Genomic DNA, 26095 nt, shown 5'->3' on the forward strand with positions numbered 1-26095 from the left:
TCTGTCCTGTGCACGGCCTCTTCTGCCGCCCTTTTGTTTTCTTGAACCGACGCTACGAATCACCACCCGGTCACAGGAAATTTGGAAGGAAGTTACGGCATGTCTGTGGCCGTATGTAAGTGATTGAACATTAGACGCAGTGATATTGCTTCGGCAAAGCAAGCAGGTATCGAATTCTTGTCATCTCACAATACGGAATGAGACACGAGAGAGCAACCCCGAAAGCCGACCCCAAACAACGCTCGCAGTTGGAGAAGCTGTACTGGCCATACCCTCGGTATCCGAGACCCCTGAAATAGCCAACGCTCGGAGAGGAATACTTGGACAGGTGGGCGAATCATGTCAACGCGGAAGTCTCCGATAGGATCTTTTGTGACCCCTGCATGGCTCTTAGATCTGTCGAATAGAACATGCGTTTGGGGCGAGATACGGATGAGTGCGTTACTGTTGCTGGTATTGCGATTCACTGCAGCCTTCGAGAAGATATGTGTCTTTCTGCAGTTGCCGTTATCAAAGACTTGCTTCGCTTTGTTCTCGTGACTAGCCGAGGAGAAATCGAGGCGAGATCGGTGACGGTCGATTCAATAAACGAGTTTGCGGATTGGCTTTGTGCTAGTCTCGCTCAAAAGCTTGGTCATATTTATTTACTACTGCTGTCCATGGTATGAAAGGGTCCCATAACACGAATTTCTGCGACACTTTGAGACTTGCAATCGTGCCCGCCTTGAATGCTTCGAAGAACTGCCTTCATACACCAGAACAGCTGTTATAGCACCGAGGTTTATGACACGGTCCAACAACGCCTCCAGAACACAGGAAAACCGGTCCGTGATCCGTGAACGTCTCTCCCTCCGATCTATCACGAAGTAGATACGAGAGTCACATTGCCGTATGCCAATGCGGACAACGGGTCCTCGGCCCAAACTGAAATCGAGAGATCATCGTCATCACCTTCAAAGTGTGTGTAAGCAACAATCGACCATCGAAGGCCTCTGCTCTGACGTACTAAGACCATGCCAGATCCCTCCCTTCCCCACTGAGATACACACGGCATTGATTGCAATGACAGCCTCCCACAATCTATACCAGCTCCCTTTCCTCACCTGCGTCGATCTCACGTTGATGCGTGCATGACACATCCCGTCTGTACAGCGATCAGGATAGCCTGTCGGTCCAGGTAATCATGGATACTTACCGGGAGACTTCCAATCGAAAGGCGTCTTGTATTGCGGGTGGGTCCAGCTCGACCCAAAGGTACTATTTGTCGCGGTAGCAGGCATACGATCTGCGAGGCTATTGCAGGACTGTAGGAAGCTTGGGGAAAACGTCCCGGTCCCACACTCCGCTTCAGATTTGAACAGCTTTACGGCTACTCCGAGATTGTTGTCTCCTCCTGATCACCTTGTTCAGCATAGTCGCATTACCAGATCTGAAGAACAACACAAAATTTTCCCTAACCAAAATTATTTGCGAACCCTCCAGTCGGCGGAATGCCATCAGAAGCGCAGTGCCGAATGATCCCCAGGGCTGCCAACCCGGCATCCGTTGGCTTCGCTCTCGCAGACATCATGCCTGGTCTGATTCTGGGCTCGATCGCGCAGGTCCCATCCGCTTAGAGTCTTTAGCTTCTCGATTGATGTCGATTGAGATTGCGAAGTACCTACGGCTCAGATACCGCTTCGGAAGGTAGACGTCATACGTGGGATCACGGTCCGTTCTCCTGCGAGGCCCGAAACTCAACTCCCTTTCTATCGCTGGGATCCGTGTCCATGCGTCCAGGCAGCTTCGTGGGTTGAGGTCTCGGCCAAACCGCCTTTCGTCGCACACGCAATTGAATCGGATAGGGGCCGTCAGGTTGATATGTGAAAGGGAAGCCGTATCCCATCGCTCAGGAGGTCTAGGTTGTTGAAGAACAACTAAGGACCCGTTCGTTGTCTGTTGGTTGAGGACTTCGGCCGGCAAAGCTGGAACAGTCGCTGGATTTGCTTGTGCGAGAGACTGTGCAGGCTGTAGCACTGCCGCGGATGAAAAATAGATGCCTGATAGAGCAGTGATCAGGCGCAGAGTAATCATCGTGGGAAATCAACGAATCTTATAGAAGTGTTGATTGGCGAAAGGAAAGGTAAGATGCATACATGGCATTCCTCCTTCGCGAAGCCTTCGAAGCGGATCGCACAGCCCCGCGCGTATATGATGACTCCCTGCAAGGAAAATTCTGCGCCTGAAACAAACATGTTGCAAGAAGGACACCCGGGAGGAAACAACGTTCGCGCTGGCGGCGCGTGACAAGAGCTGATACTTGAGCCTCGCTTCTCGCCCCTACGCTTGATGATTCTGCTTCTGCTTCTTTCGGTAGCGCCGTAGCGGCTCCAATCCAACAGTACTTACAGCACGACCCGACGCTTGTCGCGAAAGATGCTCTGGATCCCCACTGACAAACGCAGAGTATTTCGCGAGTTTATAAAAAAAGACCTTTTAGGTCGCTAAATAAATATATAAATTTTTTATTATAATTAAATAGCTCGTTATTATTATATAAGCTTATTTAAATATATATTCTTCGTTAATAATTATAATATTTATCTTTAGTCGATTATTTTTTAATAATTAAATTTTAGATAATAGCGTATTATATTTAATATTATTAAAAGATTATATAACGAGTTAAATATAATAATTAAATTATAAGTTTAATCGTATTACTATCTAATAAAAATCGAGTATTAAAGTTATTTCTTCTATATATATATCTATTAACTTAAAAATATATTATTTAGAAGTTAAAGAGAGTATAAAATATATATCTTAAATAATTTTAACGCGTTTAACGCGTTTAAAACGAATTTAAGCGAATAAAAAGATTATAAAAGACGCTTAGATACGCGATTTTCTCTTTAATAACGATAGCGAGATATTTTTAAACTATATATATTAATCTCTTTATAGCTTATAAAAATATTCTTTCTTCTAATAAATACGAAGTTTTAAGATATTTAGCGAACTAGTTTTAAAGTAAAGAAAAAAAGTTATATATTTAATATCCGAGTATAAAAGTAGAGAGAAGAATATTTTAATATTTATATATAATCTTAAATTATAAATAACGATATAGACTCTTCTTCGCTTATAAATAAATAAAATTTTAAATATTATATAAGCGTAAAAAAGTTAAGTAATTACGATAATTCTAATAATAATTTATATATTATTAATAATATTAATATCCTCTCTTATACTACTTTAAATTCTAATATTTATTATTTTATCTTTAATATAATAATAGAGATTAGTTATATTATAGTTTACGCCTCGAAATATATAGTTAATATAAAGAATAAGTAATATTATACTCTAATCGTTTTATAAAGTTAGTAATAATAAATAAATCTTAATAAGATTAAAAATAGGCTTAAAAAGAAATAGATATATACGATTCGCTATTTATTTAACGGTAAAGACGCTATTCTAATAGCGAAAATGGGCTTTAAAAAGAGTCTTATTTTTTACTCTTTATTTTTATTAAAACCGGGTAATATAGCGATTCTTATATATCTACTTAATATATTAAAGTTAAATTAGTAATTAAAGATTAATACGTTATTTAATATTAGCGCCTTTATTCTAAATACTTAAATTAATAAGAATAAAAATCTATATAATATCGCTAGTAATATCTATATATATATTCTTATTAATTTTAAGATCTTTATAAATAATAAGAATTTTTATAAAATTATTATAAAGAATATAGAGTTTATCTCGCGACTTAGTCTTATTATTATTAACGAGATATATATAATACGATAATAGGGCGATAGCTTTTATTCTAATTATAGTAAACTTTATAAAATAAGAATATTAACTTTTAATATATTATAATTTAAGATCTTAATTATATTAGACGATTAGATATTAAATATCTATTAACCGCGTATTAGTTTTATAAATAATATACTTATCGAGATTATAAAGATTTCTATTAATCGCGAGAATATTATATTTAGCATTAAGCCTCTATAGTATAAATCGAACTTATTTAAAAATCTTCGTTTTTTAATATAGTTATTAAATTATATATTTATTAAGATAATTTTATATATTAATTATATTATACTCGATTATAATATTATTAATTAGTTAATTTAATAATATCTTAATATAGATTAAATAAAAAGAGAGATAAAAAGACTCTTTTATACTTATAATAGTAAAATAAATAAAGAGAAGTTAAAAATTATAGCTATTGAATTTAAGAGATTAAATTTAATAGTTAGACTTCTTATTATTATAGACGCTTTTAATATAAATATTAATAATCTTAATATATATCTTATTATATAGTAATTATTATCTAAAGATATTTATTCTCTCTTAAGTATATAGTAGCGAGCTAGTTATATAGTTTAAGTATTAAATCTATATAATAACTTTATATAATTTATTAAGAATAATTTAATTAATTTACTATTCGAGAATTTAGCTACTTTTATAATAAATATAAAAAAGAATATAAGCTAGAAAGCGAGTAAATATATTAAAAGAATAGTATATTATTCTTAATCGACCTTAGAGTAATTATATTCGAGAATTCTTTCTAAAATATTTCGACGAGATTAAATTAATTATAGCGATCTATTCTATCGAATACTATAATTACTATAAGAAAATTATATTTATAAAAATCTTAAATATATAATTTAAAGACTCGATAAGTATAAAAAATTATATGTCGAACGCGAGGATAATTAATATATATAAGAGATTACTTAAATAGAATTAAGAGAAATATAAATAAAAATATAGTAAAATTAATATTACTAATATTATCGAGTTAAATATCTTTCTAGATATAAATATCGTATAGAAATAGACTAGATAAGTCGATACTATTATTATTATTAATAACTTCTTAACGTTAATAACGAGATAAGATTTATACTAGATAAATAAGTATAAATTTAAGCTTTATTCTCTTATTAGACGTTAATTTAAAAGAATAATTATAATTAATAAGAGATTAAATATTAAGCGAATAAAGAAGAAGAAGTAAATTAAGATTAATAAGGGAAAGGTAGAAGTCTTAATAATTAAAGAAGTAATTAAATAAATAAAAATTTATATAATAAATGAGATAAAAGAGGTGAAGATAAGAGACGCGAAAATTATAGCGGAGGTAAATAGATAAAAGACTATAAAAATAAAAGTATAAGAGAATAGAGCTAAGAAGATTAACTTAGTTATAAAGATTATAATAACGCTTTATAAGCGAAAGAATTTTAATATTAGAATTATATTTAATATAAAAAAATAGAAGTAAGTAGATAGTAGATTTTTATTAGTCGATATATTAATAATAGCGAATAAATAGAGAATTAATATAAGAGTAAATAGGAGTAATATATATAAATAATTTTAGAAGTTAGATAGACGGCTAGTTAAAGAAATAATATAGTTTAATATACTTTTTTTAATATATCTCTAAGAGTATCTTTCTTCGACGGCGATAGCGATGGCGATATTATACTCTAAGCGTCTCGCTAATATATCGTTAATAGTATATATTTATAGATATTAGAGATTTTAAAAATAAAGAGAATTAATAAAGAAATAATTAAATAGTAATAATATAATTAATTAATATAATTATAAGACTAAAAAGAAGTTAAATCTAAAATGAATAAAGAATTAAATAAAGCTCTCTAATTAGTCGAGGCCTCTTAACCCGTAAACGTAGAAATCTTATTTCGATATTAAATAATTTAATATAAGATACGTAGTAATTTTCTTTATAATAATATTATATAGCTAAATTTAATAGATCTATTAATAACGATAGCGAGATTCGCTAATAGCGCTATATAGCTTCGAATATAGCTATAGTATAGAACGATTAGCTATACGCGTTTAAAGTACTTAATTTAAGATTATTATTAAGTATTAATATTCTAAGTAATCGAATATTAGATATTAAAAAACGAGGTCTTCGAAGTTAAATTTAAGTACTTATAATAAGTCTTTAAACCTTTAAAGAGGCCTCGAAAAGCATTTATTCGCTATTCATCTATTATATTCTTATAAAAGTCTCATATATCGTCGATAGATCGTTTCATATAAAAATTACGATTTTATTTATCTTCTCGATTATATAAGTAGCGAGCTATTTCTTTATTATAGTATAACTCTATTTATTATTATAAGGCGAGATATATATTTAAAGTATTATAATTATATAAGTCTAAAACGAGTATATAAGAAACTTATTAAATATCTAAAAGTTATTCTTTTTAAACGATCTTATATTCTTATAATTTTAGAAATCTTATATATATTATAAATACGAGGGATTATTAAATATATATATATTCTTTAATTTTCGATTACGTTTATTACTCGCTATTAATTTTAAGCTAAAGTTAATATTATTAATCTTTTTTAGATTAGATAATAAAGTACTCGCTTAATACGCCTTATAAATAATCGTAAGATAGATTATTTTAATATAAAATAAGATCGATATAGATATTAATTAAGTTATTCGATTATAATTAGAAGTCTTTTACTCTATATAACGTCGTTTAATACTCTATAGATAAGAGAATATAAGTTAATTATCGTATATAAGACGTAGATTAATATCTTAATAAGAATTATCTTATTCGAGTTCGATTTATTTAAAATAAATATTTTTAAGTATCTTAATATTATCTTTTATAGTACTCTTATTAATATCGATAGAATTAAGCGAGTAACTAACGATTTTCTATAAAGATAGCTTATTAATATAAGATATAAAACTAATTAACGATAGCTAATTTTTATATAACTATTTTTATTATATAGGGAAAGCGTTATAAATAGCGATATTTATAAGATAATTAATATACTAACGCTATTAGTCTATAACTTTTTTATTATTATAAATCGTTAAAGAGATTAATCTATCTCTTAGCGAACTTCGTTTTTATATAGTTTAGATATCTTTAATATATAAGATATATATAGAGGCTTAAAACAATTTATTATTAAGACTTTAAATCTATAGAAAGATATATTATCTTCTTAAATTATATAATCGATAATTATCGACTTTAGCTTTCTATTACTATTTATCCTTTATTTCTTAACTCTCTATATTTATTTTAAATTATTATATTAAATATAATAGTTATTAGAACGATTAATATACTTAATTACTTTACTATCTAAATCGCTACTTTTCTTAATATATTATAGAATTTCTTTATAGAGAATAATTAGTCTAAGTCGATTATAAAGCTTAAGAATTAATTATTTAACTTTACGCGAATATATAAGAATATCTAATTAAATAGAAATTAAATTAGTCTTAATCTTCTACTATTAAAAATATATAATATTAAAAATTATTATAATAAAATTAAATTAAGGTCGTAGAAATTTTTTATTCTTTTTTATATATTAGAACTATATTATAATCGATAAAAATCGATTAGTATATAATACTTCCTTTTTAATAGCCTTTAATAACCCTTTTAATTTTATATTATAGAGCCCCTTTAAATTAGTATTCTTATTTTATTTTTTAAAAAGATTTAAATTATTAATAGCGAGAATTTCTTTTTATAATAACTTCGAAATCTACTCTATTTTTTCTAGCGAGGCCTTCTAATAATTTAGCTAGATATATTTAATAGACTTATTAGTCGAATTATTCTTTAATATAATATTAAATAAAAGATTAACTTTAATATAGAGTTTTATAAGAAAGTTACGCTATAGAAATTCGCCTTATATAAGATTTTTTAATAATAATTCTATATATCTTTTACTAAGTCGTAAAGACTTAATTCTAACTCTTTTATTATACTTATTATATTCTAAATCTTTTTAATCTTTATCTTTTTTATCTTTCTCTTTTTAGCTATATTAATTATCTTCGACGAAGTATTACTTTTACTTTCTCTCTAGAGTAAAATATAAGCGTAAAAGATTAGAAGATTATTAGCGAATATTTAATAATAGATAAAATAGACTTTATAGCGATAATAGATAGATTAGATATTAATTAATAATATAGAAAATAATTAAAGATAAGATCTACTTAGTAAGATCTAGAAATTCTTACTAAGATCTCGATAAGATCTCTTCTTAATAAGATCTCTTTTATATTTAAACTAATTATTCTTTATTAATTTATCTCTTTATTTTATTAATCTTCTAATTAGTTATAATCTTCTTTCTCTTTTTATTTAATATTATTCGAATTAAAGTTATTATATATAATAGACTTATTATACTCTATCTTATTATATTACTCTTCTAAATAAATCTTACGCGTAAAGATTTATTAATAAATTATTTAATAATATATTTCTAATATAATTTAATTATTTAATATACTATATATAGAAAGTATAATTATAAAGCTTTATTATCGCTTTAATTTTTTTTTATATAACTCTATATAAGAAGATTCTATTAAAAATTCTTAAAGTAAAAAGAAATATTACTTAATTTTTAATCTTCTTTAATAAGAAATATATTAATTACTAATAGATCTAGAGTTTAATATTTTTTACTATTTTCTTAAAATTATAGCGTTAAAATAATTAAGTAATATTTAATTAGATCGTTTATAATAATAATATAGTCTTTCTATATTTAAAGATATCTTTTCTATATTTTATATATCTATAAGAGACTTCGACGTCGTATAAGATATTCTTATTTATCGATATTATCGCTACTAATATCTAACTTTATATTAAAAAATAAATTATCTCGCTTCGCTCTTTCTACTCTCTATAAGTTTAATCGTTTATTTATTTTATATATCGCCGTAGCGATACTCTACTTACTTACTTACTTCTTTTTCTTCTTCTTCTCTTACTTACTTACTTCTTACTTACTTACTTTTTATTTATAAGATCGCTATAGCGATAAGTTATCGCGACGATACTCTCTCTCCTTCTCTTCTTCTTCTTACTTACTTACTTACTTACTTACTTACTTATTTACATCTATCGCTACGATAACTTATCGCTATAACGACTCTTATAAACCTAGTCGTTCTAAAAATAGAGGGAGATTATAAAAAATAAGAGGAGATTACGGCGTTTAATCGAAGTAATAAACTAACTAATAAGGTTACGCATTTTTCCTAATACGCTATATCGTCGATTCGGCGAGTATTATAGCGATTATCTCGAGAATTAATATACTATAAAGGAATTTCTATATAATACTACGCGTTTATTAAGATATATAGTATTTTTAAATATTAATATCGCTACTATAGCTAAGTTAGCTAAGTTTTTTAGTAAAATAAAATTAAAAGCTTACTTCTTAATTACTATATTACAACTTCTAATTTAATAAAGACTTATTTAACTATTTATTCGATTTTTTTTCAAGAATTTCAAAAAGGCCATATTACGTAGTTACGCATTTTTTTTAAGGAACATTTATAAACAGGGGGTAAAAATAAAAAAAAAGGAAAAAAAAAAAAAAAAAAAATTTTGGGGGGGTTTCCCCACCAAAACCAACCCCAGGGGGGGGGGGGGAAAAAAAAAAATAAAATATAAAAAATCCCCCATACATAAACAAATATCCAAGCAGAGGAAAGGTACTATAGCCAAGTCGAAGTAAGTGGAAGCAGAAGTGACCATATTCCTAGTATTGATCTTAAAACTCTTAACCCCACCGCCGATCCATATCGTGGAAGCAATCCAGAACACCATGGCAATTTTCTCGCAGATGGTACTGGAGCCCGTCCGATAGTGAGCCAAGATGCCGTTGATGGCAATTGAGACACGGCTGAAGGCAAAATTGCCCAAAAAAACCATTCCTGTGGGAAGTCCTTGGGAAAGAGATAAAGTCGCGAACTCCCTTGCAAGAATCCATTCAGGCGGACTTTGTCGTAGGCGTGTTTTTACAGGCGGCGGAACCCGAGACGTTGCGGAATGAATAGAGAGGGGGCAAGGTTCGGAGTGCCGTAGACATCAAGGGTTGCGAGCCCCAGTACGTATTGTTTTCTTGAATGTTCTTCAGCAGCTCTTCCCAGGGCAATGGCCTTGATGATCGGATTTCACTGTGATGTCTCGATGTTAAGATTGTTTTGAATTGAGAAAACCCGTCAGCTCCCATATCCGTGACGTGGAATCTGTCAAGGAGCGAAGGGTTGTGCAGCCTAGAGTCTTCCGTCGTCGTGGTCTAAGTAACGGACCCGATGTTTCGGTGGTCTTCAGGGGGTTTTATCTGGTCCCAGCTTGGAGGCAGAGAGCTACCCGGTCCAGCACTTCGAGATTAGGGCATCTTGGCATCTCCTATCGCGAGACCTCTTTCTCATTCGTTGTTTATCTCTGAAACTTCATGATATCCAGTTCTTCATACAGCATAATATCTAGGAAGACGTTCGACGTTGCACGAATTCCCAGAAATATCCCAAAATGCTCGGAGATGGAGTATTGGTAGGATTGTCGTTATCTCAGCAAGGTTGTTAGATCTGTCGACCAGGTCAATTATACCTGCATATATCGCCTCTGGTGCGCTCCTCGGTCGGTTACGTAGGTGTTGAAAATTGAGGGTCGAGGGTAATAGAGAGGTCTACCTTGGACCTGAAACGAACATCTCGCAAAGATGATCAGGTATTTATACCCTCTCCCTGCAAGAACGCGCGTAGCCGGGGCTGAGATCTGAGCCTCACTTAAAGACCTCAGACCGACATGTTTGCAGCACGAACCGCCGCCCTAGGGCCCTAACTACCATATGAAAACCCACGTGTTGATTCGTTGAAATTGCCAGGCTTTCTTACAAGTATACAGTTGAACCCTCATGTTAGTCAAGTCTTCGAGCTTGCATCTTATCATCTTTGCGTACGTATGTTATAATTTCTTTGATTCCTTAGCATTAGGCCGGACTATAAGGCATGTCGCGAATTGCTCGATACAACAGTGCTCGCCAAGTCTAACAATAGCGAACCCTCGAGGGTAGTCACGTCACGCTCTCAAATGAACGAGGACTGACTACAAAGTACGTCCTAGCCTTGGATCTGCTCGGTCTAATGTCTCGGCCGCACCCTAGGCTTTGGAGAGCATTTCGATATAGTTTCACTCCACCAACATCTCACTTCTACGATAATCTCATATTCCGGACGAAAATTGATAGTGGATGAAAAGGTTGGTCTCCACATATGGCGAGGACTAGTTGGCACGATGTGTAGAAAGACGTCCGACGTTGCACGACGACGCCTCATCCTTGTTTTGTGCAAAATCTCCCAGACGTCTGCGGGTTCTCTTCTCTAAAGCTCAATATCAGGTGGATCCGCCAGGTCTGTGTGAAATAGTCTTGGGCTTAGGATGTTACATGATCGTCCTGGAGCGGCTGAGGCTTGTGTTCTACTAGAATGGATGAACGGTCAGTAAACGCCCTACTGATTCAACCACGGAAAACAGTTTTCCTGCCTCGCCCAATGGGCTTTCTTGGCTTGGTGGTTCTCATCGTTTCTTGTCTCAGCCAGGACCTCGTTTGTACAATGACCTTTACCTACCTGGCTTGTGCTTGTGCTTGTGCCACAAAAGAGTCTCCACAGCTCGTTGGGTTTCCGCAATATATCAGGACTGTATGGTCCGCGGGAGAGTGGTTGGTAAGGCTCCTGATCTTGAGTTGAGATGAGGTCTCTCTCCTTGCATTTGATGTAGGATTACGGGGAGTAGCTCCACCGATCATTGAAAATCTCTGGATACCGACATCTGTTCAGAAACATCGAGTATTCATCGAAGGATTCCCACGAGGAGTACGGGATGATGTGACTTGTGCTTTGGGTGCGATGGAGGCGGACTAGTGAGCAACGAAGTATTTAGGTAAACTTCCATCAGCCTTCTGCAATGTCCTGCTTTTTTGGTATTGTTGAGAATCAAAAGAGCCCTTTTGGAACATCGGCGCACAAAAAGACTAGCCATGAAACCATTGTTCTTTCGAACAAATACTCTCAAGAACGACGATGAAAGTCATATAGGTTTTCATTGTCCAGCACAATGAATGTTTGCAACGGCATTGTATTATTGACCGTGTTGTAAGTCAAAGAAGTAGTGGAATGTTCTCTTCTTCTCTATCTTATCCTGGATTTCTCCCCACAACAATTATACTTCATGAATAAACCTTCGACGTAGTTTAACACTCCACTACTATTACACGCCCGAAAACCATCACACGAATCAAGATATGCCTCGACACGACTTCGATGATGGAGGCATGGGGGGTTCTGCGGACAGCCCTGAAGGTATGAACAAGGGTTCGTGCCACCAGTCTACTCGAGGCGGCATCAAGGATGGACAAGGTAACAAAAACGATGTGAATGGCTTTTTGGAAGAGAAGAAAGCCCAGCATGCGGAATATCCGCAAGGAGAACACCGCCATGGAGAACATCGGCCAAAAGAGCATCGGCACAAGGACCACCGGCCGAAGGATCATGGGCATGAGGAGAATCGGCAAAAAGAACATGGGCACAAGGAGCACAAGCCGAAGGAACATGGGCATGAGGAGAATCGGCATAAAGAACATCGGCACAAGGAGCACCGGCCGAAAGAACATGAGCATGAGGACAATGGGCCAAAAGAGCATCAGCATAAGGAGCACCGGTCTAAGGAACATGAGCATGAGGAAAATCGGCATAAAGAACATCGGCACAAGGAGCACCGGCCGAAAGAACATGAGCATGAGGACAATGGGCCAAAAGAGCATCAGCATAAGGAGCACCGGTCTAAGGAACATAAGCATGAGGAAAATCGGCATAAAGAACATCGGCACAAGGAGCACCGGCCGAAAGAACATGAGCATGAGGAAAATCGGCATAAAGAACATCGGCACAAGGAGCATCGGCCGAAAGAACATGAGCATGAGGAGAATGGGCCAAAAGAACATCGGCACAAGGAACATGGGCGTGACGAACAGGGGCACGACGAACATCGAACCAAGGAACATCGGCCCAAGGAGCCCAAGGAACACCGGCACAAGCAACATGGGCGTGACGAACATGGGCACGACAAGCATCGAACCAAGGAACACCGTCAAGGAGAGCCCAGCGACGGGAAACACCAACATAAGGAGCGAGATAAAGGACACCAAGAGACAGAGGACGCGATGACAAATTTCAGCAAAAAGCTGTATAAATCTGCTCTCACCCATTTCCGCGAAAACAGCGGATCGTCCTACCCGTGCACGCAGAGCGAGATTGACTTCCACCACCATGGCGTGTTCGAAAAACCAAACAAAGGCCCCTTTGTGACTGCCATTCAAGCAACAGAAGAAGTCATGCGCTGGAACGACGCGAAGAGAGCACCCCCCCGAGAGGAACTGGCTATCATCCGGAACCTAGCCGTCGCCGTTCACGACGCCGAAAAAAACCTCCTCTTCGGTCCCGACCTCGCGATCAAGGCTTTCGCGGACCTCGACCGTGTCTTCTTCGGCGGACGACTCCGGGGTCACGTCGCGGTGCAGTGGGTCAAGGTGGTGAATCCGGATGGGAGGGTGGGAGAAGCGGCGTACTGCAAGACGGGACAATGCCACATCAGGTTGAGCGCGGGGGAAATCTTCACGAGGAAGTGGCGCGAGATCGGTAAGAACCCCGTGGCGATCACGTTCGGCACTTTGCTGCATGAGATGTGCCACGCTTATGATATGGTAAGATGCCCGCAGGAGGCGTGGCGAGGCGACTGCCACGACGAGCTTTTTGGAACCAAGATTTCCGTCGTCCATGACCGCGCCACCCATATTCTGGGAACGTGGGCGATTAGAGTCTAGCAGCCGCCGTATAGACAGCACCAGTTCTTGCCGAAAGAGGGCCTAGAAGGGAAGTGTCGAGTTGGGGAGCGCGTAAGGGTACCGATTGTGTGGTGATGTAGATAGTCACTTTCCATGTTTAGTTGTACTATTTGTTCTGGATAAGTGCGATCCAGTACTTGCTTTTGGCCTCCTCTCATTCCAAGATCATGGATGCATATCTGTGGCTGGGAAATTGTACCGCCTCCGTTTAGCTGTCGAGTCTTATCTGTCGAGGGATCGGAAAGACATAGACACGCAAGATTCCGTCACGTGATCAGGCTTCTCCAAAAGACGGCTTTACGAATTGAAGACAATCACAAATTTGCTGACATAACTATCGTGCTTGAAATCAAGGGCGTGAAGACTGCAGAAGGGTCATTCCCAAAGACCACGGTGCCGCATGGCATTCCAGATGGGCTTGAAATCACGAGATAAGGTGATCAACGCTTGAATGCTCAAAGATCCTTGGTAGACGCGTCGAGCAGGCTGATATCCCCTCGAGTTGATCAAAAGTCTCCGTCACTTTCGATTTCCAATCTCGCTTTCTTCATACCCCACTAGCTCGAATCCCACTATCAGCCAACCTATCAAAGAACCCGACCTTTGCGCGCGGCTTTTCCTGCTAGATGCGCGCGTGGTTGGAACGAAGCACGACATTCTGACCGACGGAATTCCACAACTCCAGGGCCCAAGCTTGGAGCCAACTGTTCAACGACCAGACTTCCCCCCAACCTCCAGCTCTCTTGAACATCTGCTTGTACGAGGGTGTCCACAGTACAGACCGTGAGCGTCGTGATGGTTGAAAGTTGATAATAACACTTCGAAAACCCGTCATAGTCGCGAGGTCTTGGAAGAAACCAGTCTTCCACGACCCGAAAACCCATCCATCCATCAATCTCTAGCTTAAGTCGAAGGGTATTTCTCGGTGGCGCCGGTCCACTGAAGCCGAGAATGATGTGACGGCAGACTGACGCTTCGTATTCAGTATCGTCCTCGTAGATATGATCGTACATCATCTAATCCATCCGAAAACGCACATTCTGAGTGAGGGGCAGCCCTGGATGAGTAAGATGATGCTTCTTATTTAGCCGTGGGCTGAATTTCCAGGGATTAATGTTGAACAGGGTTTCTGAGTAGAACACGTCCATTGCCTCCCGACTGATTGCTTTCGAAGTCTGAAAGATGGCAGCGTTTTGGTAGACGAGTTGACCTAGTTCGTAGCTCTGATGTAACATCGTAGAGATTGGCAGAATGCCACGGCATTGTTCGGGGAGTACAAGGCGATAGATGATCATCCTCACTTCTGTGGGAATGCGGGTAAAGCTCCCCATCGAAGATGGGTTGTCCAAGTTGTAGCTTGACTGCTGACTGTTACCCGTTGAAGGTCCGCGACTTAGCTGGAGCGCTTGTTCTGAGGCGCTTGCTGAGTTGGGCTCCGAATTAAGGCGGAGCTTTGGTGAATTTGTTGAGAGTGTTTTTGTAGACGAGGAAGCTAGAAGACCGGGAGTGGAATGTTGAGGTTGGGTATGGACAAAGCGCAAAGCTGAAGGGAATGCTGAAACGGTGCTTTGTCTAGGAAAGTGATCTATTGAGATGGTGTTTATAAGAGTGTTGAAGCCCTGTCCGCACCGGTGTTGAAGAATATGGACGGCACCCGGATGCGAGCCGGAGGGTAGCCAAAGAGGCGTTTATCCATTTGCAAGAGCTAAAGTAAGTCAGCGTGGAAAAGCCCTCACGAACCTTTCAAACTCTTCGCCAGCCAAAACCTCCCTCTACCTTATGCATGGCTCTTGCTACATGACCTTACTAGATAGCCAACCCAATTGTTGGAAACGAATCTCGCGAATGTGAAATGAGCACATAAATGAGCCCCTGCGGCCTACCTATGTCATGTCCACAACGAAGGAGCAATGCTGCACAAGTACCGGGCAACAGCAGCAACCATTGCTCCCAACAGGAATTATAAGCGCTAGCTAATCGGGTCAGCATGACGAGGATACCACAACCGGCATTTGGCTCTTGAGTAAGATGGTAGGAAGTGTGCCATACAGCGAGGGGTCACTGGCCTCGTCGAGGTGGCACTCCATGTATCAGAATTGCATGAGAATCATTCCGTGAGAAATAGTCTAAGACGATCTTTCAGCACCTTGAAGCAGCCCCTCGTTGCGGGTTCTCTCAGAACGGGAGTTTTTATCGCCAGCCCAAGCAGCAGTGAACAGCAGACGCCATCGATAGGGAGCAAGATTTGTGGACCATCTGGAGCGCAGCCTATATCTTCCAGCGTGAATGCTTCATCTGTTCAGGTCAAACGCTGGTGGGGAAAAGGACGGTTGGTCTTGATAGCTGTTGCACAGTAAGTATTTCAGAGCCTTAGAGGCACTCATCATTGCTTGCCAGACCTCTGCTCCAAACTTCGTTTTTAATTCCACAGATCTTCGTCCCCAATTGCCGATCCTTACCTCACCAAGGTAATTGTAGAGGCGTGCTCAGATCCTTGCCTAGTACAGCTTCCGCAGTCCCGATATCCCTATATCGAGCATGAGTTGGCAGCGCAGCTGATATGGGCCAGAGGGTGCTTACCGTGGTCCGCGGGGCGCCCAATATTCACCTGTTTTCTCTATGTCGAATGTCTCGATGAACTTAATCAGGGACTTAGCGGCTTCGTCTGGCGTGACAGCTATACCAAAGAGCCTATTAGTGCTATGGCACACAAAGCCATGCGGGAGATGATGGGTCCCTACCGCCGCCATCATCCCAGAACTTATCAAACCCAACACCTCTCGTCATCTCCGTCCTCATGAACCCCGGATGCACAATCCCCACCGCTACGCCCTTCTCCTTCAGATCCAGACTCAATAGCTTCCCAACCATGTTCAACGCACTCTTGCTAGCATGATGTCCGTAATTCCCTCCTCCCTCGCTCTCATGCCTCAACGTGATACTGCCGCTCTCGCTGCTGACAAGTATAATCTTGCTCCCCTTGGCGAGCAGGCCAGCTTTGACGAGGTAGTGCACAATGAATACAGGACCGATGGAGCTGGTGGTGTACATTTTGACTTGGTTGTCCCATGAGGGTGAGCCGAAGGACTCGGTTGCGAAGTAGCCGGCTGTTATGATGACGGTGTCGAGAGTCTTCTTGCCGATATGGGATGCGAGTTTCTGGCCTGCATCTTCCTTGGCGACGTCGATGTTGGCGATGTATTCAATATTCTTGGATGATTCTGGGGCCTTGTCCGAGCGACTGGTCGCGAATACGGTGTTGTTTGAGGCGTACTGTTTGGCTAGTTCGGCTCCTAGGCCTCGCGATGCTCCGACTATGATGATGTAGGGCATTTTGGCTATGTGGGCTGTGATTTTTGTAACCGCGTGCTGTCAGAATATCGAGGTGTGAAGGTAGAATTGAATGCTGTTGGTTTGCTCGGAAGGAAATGATGCAATTATCACGCAAAGCGGAAGCTCATCGTATTCGCAGCTGGCTGTACCTTTGCAAGCTGCATTGCAAGCTGCAGCTACTAATGTGCACTTCTTGCTTACGCACAGAACAGACCATTCCCAGAATGTTTCCTCAGAGAATGGGCAAGCAAAGAGGGCCGTAACTGTCGGAAACCGTTCTCGGTAACCTCGCAAACGACCCCACCGTCGATAAGGGCTTGAAGCCCTTGATTAATTAGCGCGACGCGTCCCGAGTCGCGATCCGACCTTGACACAATGAAAGCTTCATCAGCAAGTCCGACAACCCTCACACTACAAATAGACCCTCTTTCCCTATGGCATCCTCAACTCACCCATCCTTCCCGTCGCGAGGATACCCAAGCAATCTTGGCAAACTGCCGGACCGCTCCATGGCCCCGACCTTCGGCGCATCCACCACCCAACAACAGCGCGAGAATGCCCGTCTGGAGCGTGAGCGGGAAAGGTTGGAGAAGGAAAGGCTGGAGCGGGAAGAGCAGAATCAGTTGACGGAAGAGCAGAGGGAGGAGATAAAAGAAGCTGTGAGTTCCTCGGCCCAATGTGCGCTGTTCGAACGGGGGTTTCGAAACATGCAGACAAGTGCAGAAAGGGGGAGAGAGAGAAAATTGTCGGGGCAGGACCTAGAACAGCAGGGCTAATGTGTTGGCAACACCGCTTGCAGTTCAACCTCTTCGACCTAGACAAAGACAACAAAATCGACTACCACGAACTCAAAGTCGCCATGAAAGCCCTCGGCTTCGACCTCCCCAAGTCCGAAATCCTCTCCATCCTGCAAACCCACGGCTCCCCTTCCGCCCCCCCCCCTCCTCCCACGTCCTCAAACAACAACAACAACAACCAACAATACGCGCACAGCAATTCCCGCCTCCTCCTCCCCTTCCCGCAATTCCAGACCGTGATGGCGCAGAAGATACTAGCGAGGGATCCCAGGGAGGAAATTCTCAGGGCGTTCGAGCTGTTCGATGAGGGGGGAAAGGGGAAGATCAATCTGAGCGATTTGAGAAGGGTGGCGAGGGAGTTGGGGGAGGGGTTGGAGGAGGAGGAGCTGGCGGCTATGATTGAGGAGTTTGATCTGGACGGGGATGGGGCGATTGATCGGGAGGAGTTTTTGGGGATTTGTTTGCAATGACGACGGGTTCCAGCCAGGATGTGGGGGTTGGAAAAAAGCGAGCGCAGGAGTATGGCGTTGGGTGATACCGTTGCGTTTGACTTGAGATGACATGATGAGGGTGCATAGTGTGTGATTGGAATGATTTAATCTACTCCAAGAGAGCACGCACTTCTACACTCGGACAGGCAGATGTCGGACGATCTGCCCAAACCCGCTTGTTTTCCACAAGCGAAATCATCTATACATGAAAGCTACTTTCCAATGGCTTGACTTTAAAAGAAGAATCAAACCGAGACGAATTTGCTCGCGGCCCCAAAAATCTCCTCGCCACACAAGGCGTTAGATAGTGCTAGACAGGTCGACAAACCTCTAAAGATATGACGCCGCGCTCGCAGCCTGCCCTGCTCCTCGGAAATCATTGTCGAAGTCTTCGTTCGCTTCAATGGCAGCCATGAGGTGGTCGTACCCAAGTGGTATGCCCTTCGCTGTCGCAAAAGCGTGAGCCATACGGACTGTGTTCTTGATCTGCACTCGGTCTTTAGCAAAGGCCCTTTGTAGGGATTTGGCAATGGTTTTACCTGTCGTCCATTGAACTCCCTCCTGCTAAGATCGTCCAATTGCTTCGAAGAGAGCTTGGCCCCTTCTCCGGTCGTTGAGACTTTATTTGCCTGCTGAATAAAGGCAGACCAGATCTCCGCCTTGGCCTTCTTGCTCAACTGATCGTACTTGATACCGAGGTGTATGCGACTCTGGACCGCCTCATCGAAGACGGTCACTCTGTTCGTGGTCAAGATCATTACGCCTTGAAAATACTCCAACTGCCGCAGGAAGACGGAGACGAGGGTGTTGTGCTGGAGGTGGTGTTGGGTACGAGCTTCGAGGAAGACGTCTGCCTCGTCGAGGAGTAAGATGGCCTTCCAGCGGGCGACGAGGTCGAGGATCATCGCGAGCCGGTCCTCGAGCTTTTCCGAGTCGAGACCTAGGTCTCCGGCACATACCTGTCGAGAGTCAGTAGACGGCGCAGATTTTGGTCTTATTGGGAAGACGAACTCGATATAGCGGTCGTTTCTGATATTCCGAAACGGCCTCGGCGGTCAGAGTTTTTCCCACTCCCGGTGGACCACTGCAATAGTAAGCAATGTGTAGCCGCAAAAATGAAGCTGGCAACGTACTGTAGTAGCACAATCAATCCTTTGCCTTTTCCCTCTATGAAGTCGTCAAAAGCAGGCTTGTCTGGGTCAGGTATTTGGTTATGCACGAGTGCTTGCAACATTTCCTTTGTCTTGGTTGGAATGACAAGCGTATCAAATGGTAGGGTGGTCCATGTGATATCTTGTATTGCGGAAACAGCGAACTCCGCTATTCAGTTGGTATCAGCATTGTCTGGAAAACAAAACATGACCTTTTCCAACAAATGCGGAGACAGAGGGAGCCTTACCCCATGCTCGTCTATCGAGACTGAATCCCAAGACAGTAGGCCCACAAACCAAGAATTCTTCGTCTCTCATCTCGCCCATTTTGTCCTTTACGCCGTGGTGTTTGATCTCATCTGTAAGGCCAAGCCCTTCGACGAGGAGTTCATTGAGAACGTCGATGCGTATACCTAGAATATCACGACCCGACAACCCATCGACTCGTGGTCTTTCGTAATTGGGATTGTGCTCTTTGAAAGCGATCGGATCCACCATTATCCGGCCTTTCACAGAGAACTTGAACGGTTCGCCTTTTCGCTTTTGGTGCGCAAGGCCTTGGTAAGCAGTGTGATGGATACCCTTCAATGATGCAAAACGACGACCTCGTTCTATCAGCTCTGATTTGACCTTGGCCACCTCCTGGTGGTACTTCAGTGGAAATGCTTCCAGAGACGTAATTGGTTTCGCCCCGCGGAATTCCGGAATCAAAAGGTTGCTCATGACTTCACCAAGGAGTTTACCATTGAAGTCAAGATAACGACATTGGAGAACGTAAAATTTGCCTTTTTTGAGGAGTTTCTCCTCTCCAAAGTCAAAAATAAGGCATTTCGGCTCTTCGGAGTAGACGCAGGAGGTATACACCACGGTATTTGGGGGAAAGAGAGTCCAGAGAAGGTCGAAGGTCATTTCGCCACGTCCGAGAAGTTCGGGTAGAGTCTTTATGATGGATGCGTAGTGCTCCTGAAGGAAGCGAATGAGTAGATCGAGGTGCTGCGTCTCTTTGTCGGAATCGAGTTTAGTAATGTCTCGCCTGGATTCGATTTGGGACAAGAAGTGGAAGAGGATCTCTATCCGTATCTAAGGTGGCGTAAGTGGTACAGATCTATATTTTCTGGGACCGACCATACCTCTGGCTTGTCTCCATGCAGGGAGACTGTAGGAATCACTTGCAAGACTTGCCGCAAGACGTCTCTCAGAAGTTCCGATTTAATGTCTATGAATATTTTGAAATGCATGTTGTGGTCATCTAGTTCATAGTCAACACCATTGCGAATAGATACCGTACACAGGCGCACCATATTGTCGTCGGACGACGAAGATGAACTCCTCATACTTGTCCGTTTTCTTGGAAGAATCCTCCAGAGAGTCGACAAGCTTGCGACCATAGGTATCTTTGTCCCAGCTAGTGGAATGTAAGCAGCCGATCTCAAGTGACGGGTGTATAGCTGGGACTCGTTGAACATACATCTGGCTGACGCTCTTGTACTCCAGCACTGAGGCCCTCGGATTTGATTTCTCCTTTTCACTTTCTAGAGATTTATCATCTGGAGCTTTGTCGTTGCCTTCGCCGAGAGCCACAATCTTCACTTCATTGCTCCCCACTGATACGGGAGTCCCTTCTCGGGGAACCTCCATACTCTCTGATTCGCTTTCTGATGATTGGACACTTCCTTCACCTCGATCCAACATTATCTTTCTGTAGAATAAATGAAAAGGTTCGATGTCACGGCATCCGTCGGTAGTAGAAAGAATAGGAGGAAGCACAAGTTTCAGGTCAACTCGAAAAGACAGCGATGATGGACAGATCGGAGTAATAAATATCCTTGATGGCTGCAACACGAGGTGTTTGATAATAGGATCAGAGTTGTGTTGTTGCACCGAGTTTGAGAGGCGCAACGATCACAATGCAGGTCTCTGCTTTCGGTAGCCTTGTCTCTACGAATCGTCTAGGCTGCCAGGCAGGCACAACTTGCTGCGGCCACTCGGATTTTGACAATGCTTCCTTTGCATGGGTCCTAAGAAGCTGTTGCCTCCAAGGCGACGCTCCGCTCCAGTCACAGAGCCTTACTTAGCCGCCGAAGGCTCTCACTGGACGTTCCGACGCTGCATTGTTAATCCGATTAGCGGCATGCAGAATTCTTGTGGCTCGCTTTTCTCTGCCGCAGACGCACGGAAGCACGGACTGGATGGCCCACGGCGTAATAGAACCGCTCAACTAGTCGTCGTTGATCCTCATCGAATCATCAATACAATTACAGAGCAAGGATATGAAAGACCTACCGTCTGCATAAATGGATTTGCGCCTTCAATGATCTAATTTTTAGTCAAGCCCCACGGTTTCTTGTTTTTACCCTAACCCTAAGTAAGCTACGTAGACGATGGAGTTTTTGGTATGTTGTGGTAGAAATAGTCTTGTGCGATGAGATCTGGCAGGAATACGGCCCAAGGCTCGGGTGGTTTGAAGGATATCTGTTCCTCTTGTCTTTGAACCAAAGCCCGCGCCGGGGCACTTTGAACCTCACCTGAGCGTCCATGACCGCAACGTAATGGTTCGCAGGCACAAAGCCAATTAAAAAGCCCTACGCAACTAATCCTTAGGTACTATAGGAAACGATGCAGAACTCCAGAGTCAGTATTGCCTATTCGAGTGGGGGCATGGAGCCCTGGAATATTGTTCGAGACGATAACCCCCTGGAAATATCTCCAGGCTCAAGATGTGGTCCAAAAGAGAAAACACAGACTCCGAAACGATGTACACCCAGCGTATCGCGTGGATCCCATTGATCATGTGAGTAACATCGGCGACTCTAATACGACCAAAAGGTGGTGCTCCACATACCCGTTCCACAATGACTGCAGGGTCGTTTAGCTTTGGCTCAATTTTCTCTGATAGGTGATGTTACCATGTCTCATTCACTTTATGAGTCGCTGCTGGATTGAATGTTCGGAGTTAGTATTGCCTGTGTAAGGAGGTATGTTAAGCCTTGGAGCACGTCTACAGACCAGACAGCCCCAAACCATGTCCCACGATTCAAGGTTTGACCCAAAAGAGGAAAGACGGACTCCGCAACTACGTACGGTCGAGACCTCGGAAACAATCGAGCCAAAAAACACTCAAGCCACCAGAGGGGAAAAAACATGGCTAGCTCTGCATTGTCCTATAAGACTCCATCTGAAGACCTTGTGGTGCGGTCGAAACTTCAGCCAGGTCTCGTCATCTTCCATATCCTCTGGAAGCCGCTCCATGCCGGCCGAATCTCTAAATAGATTTCCGGATCCTTTAGACTTTGGAACACCATGCTTGTCAGGGAACGTTAAGCTCGAGAACTGAATTGTTATTGATGCGGTTCTTGTGCTTTCGAGGCTTCATAGCCCGATGATAATGTTGCGGTATGTAGAAGCGGATTTCTCAATTGTCACTTCAAAGTCAACGATAAGGTCGATAGTTGTTGTCCAATCAGCTAGGAGACGCTTGAATCACCATCCCGAAGCTGACGCCGACAGTGTTGTCTAGCGTGCGAGAATCAAGAACAGGCTGACCAGTCACAATGAAATTCGTACTGTCTTCGAGTACAAGCTACGGATCGAAGGACCGCTGAGAGCATAATACGGTATCAAGGAGCGATCGTTACCGAAAGGTGAAATCCGATGACAGCCACAAGGTAAATGAACGGTTCATAAGCCATGAATAGAGGGGACCTCAAAAACTTCATATCCCACTGCGGCAAGTTCGCCGGCAAGGGAGATGTCGGAAAGGTGGCAGTCGAAGCGGTAACAACCCCCAACACATCAACAGGTTCACACCGAGGGAGAGATCGCTCTATTGCTTAACGCTTGAACTGCGGTATTGCCTAACTTCCAATAACATCTTTGTAAGGATGAAGCCCAATAGAGGCGTAAGAAAATCAGAAGTCTTGCCTGCCAAAATTTCTAGTACTACCAAATTGTCCCAGTCTCAATTCAGGAACTTTCTTTTTCTGCTCTTCCCGGCTGACATTATCTGCTTTTATAGATGATCAACAAGGGAAGTCCTGGACTTTGAGCTCTGATGTCTCGCGACATGAACCATATTTGATTACTGAGCAGCAACAGCCAGATTTTCCACCTCTGGCACTTTTGCCTTCAACACATCGACTATCTCTTTCCAGACCTGCTTCTGAATCTCCTTTCCCTCATGGCTGACCACCATTTCGCCCGGTGTCTGTATTTCCCCGTTCGTCAAATACCCACCCTGCGCCTCCTCTCCCAGTGTACTGGCGCAAACGAGTGTTCGAGCTCCATCTTCGGTGGAACGGGCAAACAAGCCGTAGAAAGCCCACTTAGCCCAACCCTCAAACCAGCTGCTGTATTGCCTTCCCAGCTCAGAGACACAGAAGCCCGGACAGCAGGAGGTGACAATGATTTGGGGCTCACCGCTTGGTGACGTTGCTAGTGAGGCGAGAGACTTAACGGCGTACATCAAGAAAAGCTTAGAAACAGCGTATTGACGCCCGCCATTGAAGGCAACCGCTGGCTCAGGTGGAGTATCGAGAGCTGATAGTATGTTATGGGGTGGAGATGGAAGGGAAGATCGGGCAACTCCGGTATGCAATCCTGAGGAAACAAGGACAAGGTGCGGTAACGAAGCAGATTCTTCTAGTCTCGCAGACCGCAGCTTAGGCAGGAGTAGCAAAGCAAGAAGAACGGTAGACAGCGTGTTGACCTGCAGTGTTTCTTCCCAACCCTCTGGACTCGTGACGTACTCTCTATTATGAAGGCCCGCATTTAGAATGACAATATCGATACTTTTGAACTGTCGGCTGACACGTCCGGCAAAGCTTTTAACGCTGGTAAAGTTGTTCATGTCAAGCTCCAGAACAGAGATGGCCCCATCTCTGCCAGTTTGAGCTTCAAGTTGCTTGCGAGCGATGTCCCCTTTCGAGGTATTACGGACTGCAAGGACGACATGGGAAGCAGAGAGCTCTAGAAAAGTACGAGCAGCTTGGAATCCCAGACCTGTGTTTGAGCCTGTGATGACGACGGTCTTTCCATTGAACGTGGATGTAGTCTTGGCAGGTGGGCTCCATTTAGATCGCAAAAGTCTCAGCAGTAACGACATCATGCGAATACGTTGGGTAACGGGCACGGTCAGCAGCTCATCAGTGACTTTATATCATATAAGAATCGCAGACGGAAGGGGCATTATCAAAGACGTGATGAGAGTATAGCTGGGATTCCGAAAGTAGGCTTGGAAAGCCTATCCCATGTCCTGGCTCCCTGCTGGTTCGTTTTAGCCCGCGTCCTTACGGCGGACGACGGCTGACACTACGACAAAACCAAAAAGAATTTCTCTTTTCGTTTTTTCTTCGCGATTTCTAGTTCTCAACTCTTCGAGAGGTACAGAGGTCTGCACCGAAAGTCCTGCACTCGCCAAGACTCTTGCGCTCAGACTTCGGATAACGCCCCACCTAAAGGGTTACCTGGACAATGCGTCTGGAGTTGTTCGGAATCGCACCTAGCCCTAGCCAGGTTTCGGGGCTTACTGCCCCTATCAAGGCTAAAAGAAGTACCTTAAGTCCCATCATGCGCTGTGAGAAGATATTTCTAGGCTTCCCCTCTATAGGGCCGCTTTCCGAAAGTAGGGTTAGGGCTGCACTAGTGCGTGTGCAGGACTTTCGGTGTAGACCTCTGTACTTTTTGAGGCATTCTTTAGGGGCTACTCTCCGGGGTACTCTCCGGGGTACTCTCTCGGGTACTCTTTCGGATATTCTTTCGGGTACTCTTCCGGGTACTCTTCCGGGTACTCTTCCGGGTACTCTTCCGGGTACTTACGACGGATAATAACTAACACTACGGAGGTACGATCAAATGTTTTATAAAGTTCTTCGCAAAAAAAAAAAAAAAAAAAATTACGGGACTTTCCACGGAACTTGAAAGTCCCGTAATTTTTTTTTTTTTTTTTGCGAAGAACTTCATAAAATATTTTGAGAGTACCCCGGAGAGTACCTCGAAGAGTACCCGGGAGAATGCCCCGGAGAGTACCTCGAAGAGTACCCGGAAGAATACCCCGGAGAGTACCCCGGAGAGTACCCCGGAGAGTACCCCGGAGAGTAGCCCCTAAAGAGTGCCTCAAAAAGTACCTCTCGAAGAGTTGAGAATATTCTAAAAAGAATATTTTGAAGAGAGTTACTAGAAATCGCGAAGAAAAAAACGAAAAGAGAATTCTTTTTTGGTTTTGTCGTAGTGTCAGCCGTCGTCCGCCGTAGTCCTGGCGCCATGCCGTTCGTTGGCTTGGCGCGCACCCGAAGAAAACTAGGAGATGGGACAAGGAGGTCAAATAAAATGTCATAATATACTTAAACGATCGATAATGTCAACGGGTTACGATCCAAGGACATGCATGGTGTCTTTGTCGGTTGGGAAGGAGGGAGCGGACCTGAGAATTTTGAGTGCCTCGATTGGGATTTCACTATTTCCACACTGGTTAGCTCTATACGCAGGGGTAATCATGCCCTTTTTGTCTTGACTAAGGATAGTGTTT

The 26095-nt window shown here is 41.7% G+C and overlaps 7 protein-coding genes across 7 annotated transcripts; 2 read left to right on the plus strand and 5 right to left on the minus strand.

Moving 5' to 3' along the window:
• Window positions 1-859: 859 nt before the first annotated feature.
• HO173_001264 (uncharacterized protein) lies at window positions 860-2073 on the minus strand (the record flags this gene model as incomplete). The annotated part of the gene is made up of 5 exons (XM_037303205.1): window positions 860-951; window positions 1007-1144; window positions 1196-1393; window positions 1459-1611; window positions 1665-2073. The coding sequence occupies 5 exons, from the start codon at window positions 2071-2073 to the stop codon at window positions 860-862; spliced, it is 990 nt and encodes a 329-aa protein (XP_037169852.1).
• A 10128-nt stretch (window positions 2074-12201) lies between these two features.
• HO173_001265 (uncharacterized protein) lies at window positions 12202-14603 on the plus strand (the record flags this gene model as incomplete). Its single annotated transcript, XM_037303206.1, has 2 exons — window positions 12202-13760; window positions 14486-14603. 2 exons carry the CDS (start codon window positions 12202-12204, stop codon window positions 14601-14603), a joined length of 1677 nt encoding a protein of 558 aa, XP_037169853.1.
• Window positions 14604-14816: 213 nt separating this feature from the next.
• On the minus strand, window positions 14817-15496 carry HO173_001266 (uncharacterized protein; the record flags this gene model as incomplete). Its single annotated transcript, XM_037303207.1, has 2 exons — window positions 14817-15292; window positions 15430-15496. The coding sequence occupies 2 exons, from the start codon at window positions 15494-15496 to the stop codon at window positions 14817-14819; spliced, it is 543 nt and encodes a 180-aa protein (XP_037169854.1).
• Window positions 15497-16260: 764 nt separating this feature from the next.
• On the minus strand, window positions 16261-17133 carry HO173_001267 (uncharacterized protein; the record flags this gene model as incomplete). Its single annotated transcript, XM_037303208.1, has 3 exons — window positions 16261-16327; window positions 16381-16477; window positions 16542-17133. 3 exons carry the CDS (start codon window positions 17131-17133, stop codon window positions 16261-16263), a joined length of 756 nt encoding a protein of 251 aa, XP_037169855.1.
• Window positions 17134-17567: 434 nt separating this feature from the next.
• Window positions 17568-18400, plus strand: HO173_001268 (uncharacterized protein; the record flags this gene model as incomplete). The annotated part of the gene is made up of 2 exons (XM_037303209.1): window positions 17568-17792; window positions 17933-18400. The coding sequence occupies 2 exons, from the start codon at window positions 17568-17570 to the stop codon at window positions 18398-18400; spliced, it is 693 nt and encodes a 230-aa protein (XP_037169856.1).
• A 351-nt stretch (window positions 18401-18751) lies between these two features.
• HO173_001269 (uncharacterized protein) lies at window positions 18752-21264 on the minus strand (the record flags this gene model as incomplete). Its single annotated transcript, XM_037303210.1, has 8 exons — window positions 18752-18907; window positions 18961-19380; window positions 19433-19505; window positions 19555-19741; window positions 19821-20652; window positions 20703-20821; window positions 20871-20977; window positions 21041-21264. The coding sequence occupies 8 exons, from the start codon at window positions 21262-21264 to the stop codon at window positions 18752-18754; spliced, it is 2118 nt and encodes a 705-aa protein (XP_037169857.1).
• Window positions 21265-23650: 2386 nt separating this feature from the next.
• HO173_001270 (uncharacterized protein) lies at window positions 23651-24673 on the minus strand (the record flags this gene model as incomplete). The annotated part of the gene is made up of 1 exon (XM_037303211.1): window positions 23651-24673. One exon carries the CDS (start codon window positions 24671-24673, stop codon window positions 23651-23653), a length of 1023 nt encoding a protein of 340 aa, XP_037169858.1.
• Window positions 24674-26095: the final 1422 nt, after the last annotated feature.

The sequence above is a fragment of the Letharia columbiana genome (assembly GCF_014066305.1).
Source record: "Letharia columbiana isolate WasteWater2 chromosome Unknown Sc0000002_s0, whole genome shotgun sequence".
In the NCBI taxonomy this organism is placed as follows: Eukaryota; Fungi; Ascomycota; class Lecanoromycetes; order Lecanorales; family Parmeliaceae; genus Letharia; species Letharia columbiana.